The sequence below is a fragment of the Antedon mediterranea genome, chromosome 4, assembly GCF_964355755.1.
Source record: "Antedon mediterranea chromosome 4, ecAntMedi1.1, whole genome shotgun sequence".
NCBI classification, from domain to species: domain Eukaryota; kingdom Metazoa; phylum Echinodermata; class Crinoidea; order Comatulida; family Antedonidae; genus Antedon; species Antedon mediterranea.
This window is the reverse complement of record NC_092673.1, coordinates 1,182,148-1,193,563: the sequence shown is the minus strand read 5'-3', so window position 1 is coordinate 1,193,563 and position 11,416 is coordinate 1,182,148. Positions and strand designations below refer to the sequence as shown.

The 11,416-nt window shown below is 35.5% G+C and overlaps 1 protein-coding gene across 1 annotated transcript; it reads left to right on the top strand.

Moving 5' to 3' along the window:
* Positions 1-8,474: 8,474 nt before the first annotated feature.
* On the top strand, positions 8,475-11,416 carry LOC140047499 (uncharacterized). Its single transcript, XM_072092541.1, has 2 exons — positions 8,475-8,635; positions 9,453-11,416. The coding sequence occupies exon 2, from the start codon at positions 9,468-9,470 to the stop codon at positions 10,494-10,496; it is 1,029 nt and encodes a 342-aa protein (XP_071948642.1). The 5' UTR covers positions 8,475-8,635; positions 9,453-9,467; the 3' UTR covers positions 10,497-11,416.

Sequence of the window (11,416 nt, the reverse complement as noted above, 5' to 3'; positions counted from 1 at the left end):
AAGTCGCACTGTGTATTAATGGATACATACAGTCCTCGTATTGGAAAAAAAAATGGCACTTTACGAACGTGACGTGAGAAGGCATTGCTCCCTCACAAAAGACAAAACCCTATTTGTCAACTCGCTTGCGTTGCGTCTACGTCCTTGCGTTGCGTCTCGCTTTATAATCGGGCCTAATAATATTGTTACGTTTACACATCATGTTTTCCTTAACCTTTTCCTTCATACCATAATTTCAAAAGGTTGGCATTTTTTTTAGGTTAAAAAAGTTATTAAATTTATTCAGGTAATGGATAATAATAGAACGATTAACCAGCAGCCACCGTGACCTATTGACCTACGACTATGTCTAGACATTAACTATGTTAGGATACCAATTTTAAATGTTCGAATGTAATTTTGCGAGAGTGCATTTCAGTAAGGACCACTGATATCCCATTAAGCTTGGTTCCTACTAGAACGTAACGCAAGGACTTAAACGTTACAGGAGTTATAATAATCCATCGCTTGTGATTGGCCAATTAAAAGTTACGGTTCAAATACATTATTATTATTATCGCAAAAATTAATTCCCAAAAAATTAAATTGAACCCATCTCCCATCTCCGTCCAATCGAATAGAAAAATAAACAATAAACAAATCAAGGAATGTCTCAACTATAATAAATGTACAGTTTTATTATTATGATAACCGCCATATATCATAAATCATAAAGAACATATTCAAAAGGAAGTTCCGCCTTGCACATTAAAAATGTTACCTCCACTGACTTCTATTACGCGCTATGGTCACGTGCATGTATCAAACACTTGACCAATAGTATTGTAGATGCCAAATCACAGTCATAAAGGTCCTGAAAAAGTTAAACTGTTTTACAATTACTGCTAATTATAATCAGTTACTGCTAATTATAATCAGTTACTGCTAATTATAATCAATATCTTCAGGAACTTTTTCTTAGAAGGTGAAAGTTGAACAATAATAAGCCTATATATTAAATTGGATTGATCATTCGAAGTACATTATTTAGCCTACTTTAAAATGTATTCCATATACTCTTATTTTGAGTATTTGGTATAGAAATGTATATTGCAGGTTTTTCTTTCTTGTCGACAAATTCGATTGATTAATATGAGTATTATTACATAGTAATGAATTCATGTTAAAATCGCGTTTCACTTTCTAATCTCCCCATAGGTTTTTCTCTGCCAAAATCCAGAGTTAGTTCACCTTTTAGTACGGTAACACTCTACTCCTTGCTGGAAAACATTGTTTATTTTTAAAGTTAAGAGGGTGTATAAATACGAGTGATGTAAGTATACACGTCATCATGACATATATACAATTGTTTATGATGTTATGTCAGATTGTATACCCCTGCGGAATCGATTATCAACTGTTTTTGTAGAAACGTGAGGTATCATGCTCAATACTTAAATATAATTTACATTCATGTAAATTAATGTAGGTGCGGCAGACTAAAGTAGGCCTATATTGTAAGTATTAAACAGCTGTGTGTCATTAACTAAGCCCTGTCTATACACTATCAAACTAGTTTGACAAAAAAGTGTGCCCATATATGGACATGATGATGTCGTATCACTAGTTTGATAGTGTAGACAGAGCTTAAATGATACTATCGAGCATTATATAATGTTATGTATTGTAATAGCAGGCCATCATGGCCGACGAGTTTTATAAACTATGGTGGTAACCAGGTACGGATATAATAAAGTCAAAATTGTATAAAACCAAAAGCAGACTCGTCGTCACATGACTTGTAAACACATGCTTGGGTCAACGATAGGTTACCGGTACGCCCTCTGGGGAAAGAGAACTGCACCCCTTAAATTGTGTCGGCTGCTGTCTAAAATTACCGCTTGATCGTGTCCGTATTTAGGTTAATAAAATAAGTTCAAACAACCACAAATGAATTTAGTGGGTTTTTTGTCCACTTTGACATAATTACGGACGGAAACACGATGCGAAACGCAATTCGTTTGACCAGTCACAGGCTACGAGGCTGTCGTACGTACGCGCAACGCCAAAAAAATTGAACAAAAAACCACTGATTCTTATTGTATGTAGGCCTATAATGAATATAATAGTGAAAATCATACAAAGCCTATCTTAGTATTTTACGATTCGTCGTTACCGCTTGACAACGTACATAAATCTTACTATTAGATCACATTAAGTTTGAGCTAAACGTGCGAACTTTTAACACTTACAATATTAAGTGAACCAATACAAATTAGAGATCTAACTCGTCTGTCCCCCGGGGCTAGTCAAATAAACATCCCCTGGGTGTGGTTGTAACTTCTCATTGAATATTACTAGTGTCTTTATTTGGTTCTTAACACGCAATCACAAAGAATCGTATCGTAAATAATTTTTCTCTATCTTTTTAGGGATGTGGATTTACGTTTTATCATAGGCCTAATATGTGTTTTGAATTAGTCTATTTAGTTTTAATCACTAGAACCCGGATTTTAATGAAAGATCCTCACTTTGACAAATACCTATGGACTATTTATTAAAGTGCTTAGCAAGACATTTTGATGCCTTACTATATGGACTATTAAAGTGCTTAGCAAGACATTTTGATGCCTACTATATGGACTATTAAAGTGCTTAGCAAGACATTTTGATGCCTACTATATGGACTATTAAAGTGCTTAGCAAGACATTTTGATGCCTACTATAGTTTGTTAGGGAAAATACCATTTAAAATGTAAGATAGGCCCGTAGGCCTATATTATTAAATATTGGAAGACCCGCTTATTACCCGATTTCTTACCTCTTCGTTTGTCAATTAACTTTCATTCATTAACATTATTTTGCATTTAACCATCAATAAAAGAAACTATTATATTCTAAGAAGCGTGAAAAATTATTATAGAATTAATTATAGGCTACAATAAAGGATACAAGAAACTACATTTATATTAAACTTCATAAAAATTAATTCTTTGGTACAGAATAGAATATTGATAGGTGGCGTCAACAATGTTTGACGATCCAACATTGTTTTAAAAATAGGGGGCGCACTGACAAGAGTACGAACAGAGCCATGATAAGTACAGAACCCCCTCTGGTAAAATGTTGAGCCCAATCAGACTAAATATAGCTCTGGTATCCATAAAGTAATGCATTTCATGCATGAATGAACAAGATGCATTTGGTGCGATATCTATTCTGATGACAAGTTCCACAATTCGAATCGATTCGATATAAACTCACATATTCACTATATATTTTAAGGATAAGGCAGCTAATTTCAAAACCTCATTCGACCAATGCGTCTGAATCTGGATTCCTCCATGTCAGCATTTAAAGCGACACTGCACTGCGCACACACGCATGCACGCATGTGAACATTTTCAATAATTCTTAACTTTATTAAAGTAGTTCTTACAAATTAAACCGTTTGATAGCTAATTTTCTAGCTTTACAGGCGTGAAAATAAAAATCAATAAAAACAATTTGTTAAAAGCGAAAATGTGTTTTGTGGAGCTCATTTGTTCGATCGCTGTTTTAACGAATCGTGCATTTTTTTATATAGGCCAATTTTTGACGTCACAGACAATCCCCCCCCCCCCCCTCAATAGTTGATCTTTCATTATATTCAAAGTCCTGTGAAATTATGTGCAGGTATTAGCAAGGTAAACATACTTTATCTAGAAAAGAATGCCTTGCTTACGTGCAGCATTTAGTTGTCATGTTGCAATGCGGGGGCCTAGGCATTGACAGTTATATATTTATTACCCTATAACACATACAAAGTTCACTTTACATTGTAATTTGTTAAAAGAAAGGGGTTAGACGTCACGGTATTATAGGGATATTTCGATGCTAACAAAAATCAAACGTAGGCATACATTGTTCTTGAATACCCGATTCCCAATGCTGTATCTCCACATAACATCTATTTCCGAAGTATCATAGGAATATTTGCTAATACAGCATCACATGTTTGTGGTGCCTGTATCATGATGTTGTATTACCAAATATTCCTGATACTGAAGTAGATACAGTACCGATAATCGGTAAATAGGACCGCAGTGGCAAAGTGTGGTTAATGGTCATGTTTAATTACCAACTTCAAAACTTACTTTATAATGTCCAAAACCGTACCGACCAGATATCATTGTTCTCGGACCAAATTAATTTTGTAAATAACATAGCAGGTATGGTATCTTTAAGTACCGGTGAAACGCAACAGCGTGAACTCGAGCTACCGTGGGATTTTCACTGTAGTAACCGGTGTCACGGTGGAAAATTCCGTTCTTCTTGCAGCTATCGGGTTGACTTCAAATCGGGTCGAAAGCCATTTTACGATATTCAGAATTAGACGTACAGGTATTCAAAAATGAAAAAAATGTTTACTTCCATTTTTAATATTATTTATACAGATGGGCATAATTACTTTTTTATTAAATGCTACTCTTCTAAAAACATATATTGATTAAAGCTCTGTCTAAACTGTCGAACTATTTTTATATAAAAAAAATGTGTGATGTGCCCAGATACTGTATGGTAGTGATATACCCAAATGGTAGTGATATGACATCATCGTTCCCATATATAGGCACATCACATTTTTGTCACATAAAGTTTGATAATGTAGACAGAGCTTTTAGAGAGATTGTTATTACCGTATTCTATATAAAAAAAACCTGGTTTCATTTTATTTTATGTTCAAACTATATTATAATGGTTGATTTTGTACAGACATGTTGGCGTATGGCCTATAAGGCATATTTATGATTGAATGTCTGTAAGGTCCATGATATACTGTATTATCCTATGAAAGAACCTCTGTTACATTGTAAATATGATTTTGTCGTCGTCAAACATTTACTCTTTTTCCTAGGTCCTGCGTGTTATGTAAACTTTAGCAATAACCACTCGGTTTATTGAACGTAAACAGATTAGCATCAGCAGAATTGCTGTTTGGTCAATAAAGTTGTGCTTGCATTGTCACAAGCCGGATTCAAACATTAGGCCTAAATGTAAACATCATAAGCGGATCCACATTTTGAAATTATAATGCAAAAAAATGGGACATAAGATTAGTTACCATTTCCCTAATTTTCAAATCCTGGATCCGCCACTGAGCAGCATTGTTGACAGTGGTTAGTTTACATTCGTCTGGGCCTACCCGGTTCCAGCAATTCAAAGACCATAACAATCTAATTTTTTTGAATGTTGATTGTGATATTTCACCAAAAATGGCCTGATATAACGCCAAGCCATTTAGAATCAAAACCGATTTTGTACAGATCGTTTGAAAATATTAAAAATGTACAATATCCAATGTTTGACAAACTATCAGCTAAACTTTGTCCTCTTTAGTTATCCAGTCCGATTCTTTTTTTAGAGCATAAGCCTAATTTAACGTTGTTCCAGGGATTGTTAAGGGGAGAAAAAGATTACCTCAAAATTAAGCCTACTCGTCAGCCCATTCAATTACTTTAGTAAAGCCAATTCGAAGTTGTATAGCCTATAGCTTTCTTGCCAGTTTCCTCTTATTTTCATTAAATTTCATTTGTACTTTCTTTTTGTTTTGGTATGGAGAAATAAGTGAAAACAAAATTAAATCTTTTAAGCCGTATGTAGGCATATGCCTACAGCATAGTAAAAACAAATACCATTAATAAAATACAATATTAGCACATCTCTGTACTCTGTTTGTTTAATACAAATTCAACTCATTGGCATACAAAACTTCAGTAATTTTCAGAGATTTAAGTTATTTTGTGCGTTTAAGGTCTATGAATGCAGTCATCAAGTTTATTCCAATTAATCATAACAATATTATATCCATTGGTAGTTTGTACGAAAATATTATCTAGCACTGCACATCATCTCGCGCATGTTCAACACCTTCCAACCATTTTTGACATTTATCTACAAGATCCTTAGTTGGCAAATCAGTTATTTTGTCCATCATTAATTCATCAGATTCAAAAATACGATCGTGGCTTAATTCAGAGAAGTGCGCCTGATGATCGTCTTGGTCAAATCTGTTTGTACAAAATTGTTGTCTGTTGTAATGTCTGTTAGAAATATCATTTGGTCCTTGTTTACCTGCTGCTGCAATGAGTTCTGTCGAAAGACCTATTTCTTCAGAAGTGGAAATATTTGATATAGATTCGTATACAGACGAACTCATACTCGTTCGAAGTTTAGCCCTTGATAACTGTGAGTTCCGTGAGCCGGTCCTGCTCGGCAGACGTGGGCTTTGTAAGCCTATTCTAGTTCCAACATGGCCGTTCCTTTGCTCATTATTGCTTAAAATTCCTATGGCTGGTTCTGAAAGCACTCTTTTCTCTAGTGGATTAATAGCAAGTGCCTTACGTCTGAAGAAGGGTGAGTTAAACGTCGGCGTTCCTGGCCTAGGTGGTTTTGGTTTGTGCGGAAGGTATACATTTCTAATAGAATCTTCACTAGTCTGATGCTGCTGCCCCACTACATCGTCCATGCTTCGTCGAAGGCCATCATTAACTCCACTTTTTGTTCTCGTAATCGGTGGAAAATTTGGAACACTTGTACTTGTTTCTAAGTTAGTAGGATTAGTCATCGAACGTTGTCTGCGAATAATTTTAGGCGATAAAATTGCAAAAACATCATTGTCTCTGACTTCGGTTATCATCCGAGGAGAGTTAGGCTGGTGGTACATGATGTCTCGCATAACGTACTAGTTCGTCTGGTCTATCTCTCCCTGAGTGCAAAATATTCGCTAGAATTTACACCGATGATATATTTGTTAACGAACAAACAAAATAATTAGTCCGTCTATTGTTCGCTTTCTTAACCACCCGGGTTAATCTTAAGAAGATTTTACGTCTCATACAAAAGAAGTCCTTGCAACTATTGATCGATAGCAAATTTGTGGTGTATTCGTCGTGTGTTAGGTGCTTCTAGGCCTATTCATCAAAATCGAACAGCGATGAGTTTTGCTATCTTTTAAACACTGCATGCACTAAGTCATAAAATGTAATGTGATTTCTGCAACACCGACAAAAAACTTATAAGTGCGTTGTCAATTTTGATTGGACATTAGAGTTATTGTGTGCTTCACTTTAGATGACGTCATATATAAAATGGATAAGAACACAGCAAACTCAAATTCAATAGGTGTATAACAATGAACTCGACGTGTGTACGTCTGTGAAGGAGAAATACTACAAAAGCAATGTTCAATCACGTAGGCTAGATGTTCTGTAGGCCTACTTAAAAAACAATGCAGAAAGAGAAACAATTGCATGTCCGGAAGAAAGAAAGACAAAAACAAGTTGCACAATTAGCAATCTGGCCCGTCCCGTATCGTATCAGTATGTCGAGCCTAGGTCATTTTAACCAGGGAAAGTTTCCACTCTTTCCCTATTAACCCAAGTATGACAATGGTCATATTTACATAATATCTTAACGAAATATGTATATAATGATAAACAACAATCATTGTATTATAATATTTATTGTTATTTTCTCCTTTTTTCTCTTTGTTTTGTATATGGATGTACCAACTCCCTGGATGTACCAACTCCCTGGATGTACCAACTCCCTGGATGTACCAACTCCCTGGATGTACCAACTCCCTGGATGTACCAACTCCCTGGATGTACCAACTCCCTGGATGTACCAACTCCCTGGATGTACCAACTCCCTGGATGTACCAACTCCCTGGATGTACCAACTCCCTGGATGTATACTATCCGAAATAGAGAAAATGAATGTCTTTATTGTTGTTTATAATTTAATTGTGAATTTAATTGTATCGTCCTCGTTTGTATAATTTAGTTCAATTTTATTGATGGTCGGTTTTGCCATTGAAATGGTTTTGATTATAATTTCATGATTTTTGTCCTAAAACTATTGATGGCTTTTTTCTTGTATTTGTTTATTTTTTCTTTTGCATAAAAAAAAAGAAATCAGTTTCACACTTCTGCTAATATTTCGATGGATGCAAAACAATTAGATCTATAACAGGGAGGTGAAAATAAATTATTGAAAGATAAAATACGACATCATGATCAAAAGATCAATCAATATTTGTTACGAAAGAACGTCGTACCATGAGCCCATGTCCTAGCCCAACAAAATGTGTAAATACACTAATATTCGAGAGGGGTGATATTAGCAAAATAGTACAAATACTATGCAAACTACAGAGACATCGAATTCGTGACAGCGTCCTCTATATTCACTACTATTTGATAATCTTCAGGACGAGTGGAAGCATCGGAATACATTTATAATGCGTGTAGTTTCAATTTGTGTTTCAGTATATATATATAAATCCAAAGGCAAATAACTGAAAAAATGACAATGCTGTGGATCTCAATGGAGATACACAAAAAAAGAAGCGAAAAGCTAAATCAAAACGATAAGTAAAACAGTCAGAAAAGTTAGCAGAGCTTTCGGGCAACACTAGCCCGTAATCAGTGCAAGTATAACTGTAATATATTTACTGTTTATTTTTTTTTTAGAACACCGAACACACACAGGTATGGTTATCTTGGTAGGAGTACATGACTGATTTGGTGACCAATTGCCGCCTGGTTCTTTCACATAATCGTCTTCTCCACAACAGCTACATAAATAGACTATAGGCCTAATGAAGAACCCGGTAATCAGATACCCCCCTTTTTTTAGATAAATCATGAAGCGCCTTGGCGGCTCTCTCTGTCCGTGTCTTTCACACCTGTTCCGGTCTAGTGCCAACTAGTGCTGGCAAATCAAATCGAACGTCAATTTTCGTTTTTTTACGCGGCAATGCACAGCGCATATCATTCACGTTCCATTTGATTTGCCGGCGTTGGACCGGAACAGGTGTGAAAGACCCTTGAGTGAATTTCAGCTCCATGATAATGAAGGTATGGAAATGCAATCGGAATCAAAAGTCGTACATTCAGCGATTCGGCATGGCTTAATATTAATTATATTAAATTAACATTATTTTTATTTATTTATTTTTTAAACCATCTGTTTACATAGTGTTACTTCTTGATATTAATTGCATTAGTCAAAGTAGAGGCGTTTAAATATAGGGTATCATTTTGTACCAACAAAATAAGCTCCCCTAGAATAAAAGCCACCTAAACATTGTGAACAACACACCAATGCGTTCATTCTGTAATAATACAAAAGAATGCCGATATTTTCGAGACGCATTATCAATCACGATTCATTCAATTGATATTCAAGAACATCAGATCAACCGTGAAGCATTGTTGTTAAGAAAAAAGTTCAACAATGTAATTCTGAATTGTAATGTTGTGTGTCCTGCAGTCTACAATATTTTGCGGTTCCGTGTCCTATTCATCAGACATTATTATCGGTGCTGGACCATATTATGTCGTAATTCTTTTAACCAAGAGGGTTTCTTACGAGTTATAGATACTTTAGCCTTAAAAACAAGTGTTTAGGATACAAATATTTTACAGTAGCGCTGACTTGTGATGAGTTGCTACGACGAAGCACCGCTGGATTTGTCAGTGAACCAACCAGCAGTATGTACATGCTCACTGGAATGCACGACAGAGACGACTCACCCGGATGCAATCATGGAATTCAACGACACAGTGGCACCTTTACATAGAAAGAGAAACTCGTTAGAAGACGACGACACAACACATCTTTCTGGTTACGGCGTCAGTCCAAAGAAACAGCGCTCATCTCATTTTGAACAACGGCAATTTATGACGTATCTTGATCAATGCAAAGCCTATGAAGACTACAATGATAATATTCTTGCCGACATGGAGTTGTTTCTCTTGGAAACGGAAATATTCACGAAGGAAGTTCAATCCAAATTGGATAAAAATGATTTGGAACGCGCCCTGGTCTTACACAACCCGGTGTCAAAGGCCAAACAAAGTGAAGAACGTAAACATATTCAATTTTACTCCAAATGGTTTAAAAACCATGGCGTTAAAGAACATTGCGTGTACATTACGGATTGTTTGTTTTCCTATGCATCCGTATCTACTGGCAAAGTAGCAAGTTCAGATATGATCCACATGCTGGTGGCAGCGTCTTCTACTACGGGACTTGTCTTGCACAAAATACAATACGGTGAATTGTGCAAGTCTGATTACGTTAACTTTTTGTCGGCTGTAGGTGCAAAGATATCAAATAAAAAGACGTATTTTATTATGGAAAATTGGCTTAGAACGTCGATACAATACAGCGTGTTAAAGGAACAGAACATTGACATAATGTTTTTGCCATTAAATCAGAGCCATCTGAGTATGTTGACGCCTATGAAATCATTTGTGAACACCAGGGTGGAAGAAATGTTTAAAAATGCTAAGTTACCAACGTCTGAGGATTCGCGTAGAGTGAACGTACCCTTGAACACTCTGCACAATGTGATGGCGTGCCGCTATCTGGATGAATCACTCAATCTGGTCTCGTCTGCCGCCTTTGCAAGTTGGTTTCAACAAGTGGTTAACCGTTTCGATTGCGACGCATTGTCATCATCATAATCATCATTGTCATAATCATTATCATCGTTGTCGCCATCATCGTCATCACCATTGTCGTCATCATCATCATCATCATCAACTTCATATCGTCGTACTGTGTCATAGTTTTTTTCTATGGTATGAGTAAACGTACAAAAAATATACAGCTTATATTGCCATACAGTTTTTTTTTTTGCGGAAACACAAAAAATGCAGCCATTGTATAGATAAACGGAACAAGTACAATGCCTGTACTAACAACAAGGGAAATGGTACAATGCTTATATATAATACGGCATTCAACAGACCTAATGTTATTGACTTATAACATGCTTATATATAATACGGCATTCAACAGACCTAATGTTATTGACTTCAATTTGTATAATGTATAAGCCAGAGTAGACTCGTTGTTGTAAATACGATTTATGTATAGTTAATGGAACATGACGCCATTTCCTACTGTAAATAGGCCTAATAGTGTTAATTGTATATACTTAAAAAGTACTATATGCAAGTAGTGTCTTTCAGATATAGCCATGTTTCCCCCTGGTAATTGTATTTAATTATAGTTTACTTATGACATATTTTATATATCTCTATATTTTGTAATAAAGTACTTTATGAAGTACTATGCAAGTAGTGTCTTTCAGATATAGCCATGTTTTCCTCTTGCAATATTATTAATTTTAATAGTTTACTTATAACATAGAGATATTATATCTCTATATTCGCTTCGCTCGCTCCCCCTCTAGGAAGTGTAGACGATGGTTCTCGGAATGATAATAAACAGTTTTAGAAGGACATTCTGGCCTGGACAATTTCGGTCGGTTACCATTATTTAAATGCTTTTGATATTCGTAAAATTAAACTTACTCACTAACCTAAGTGTCTTAGATGATTAATAGCGTTTAAGACGTATAGTGTTTATTGTAGATATG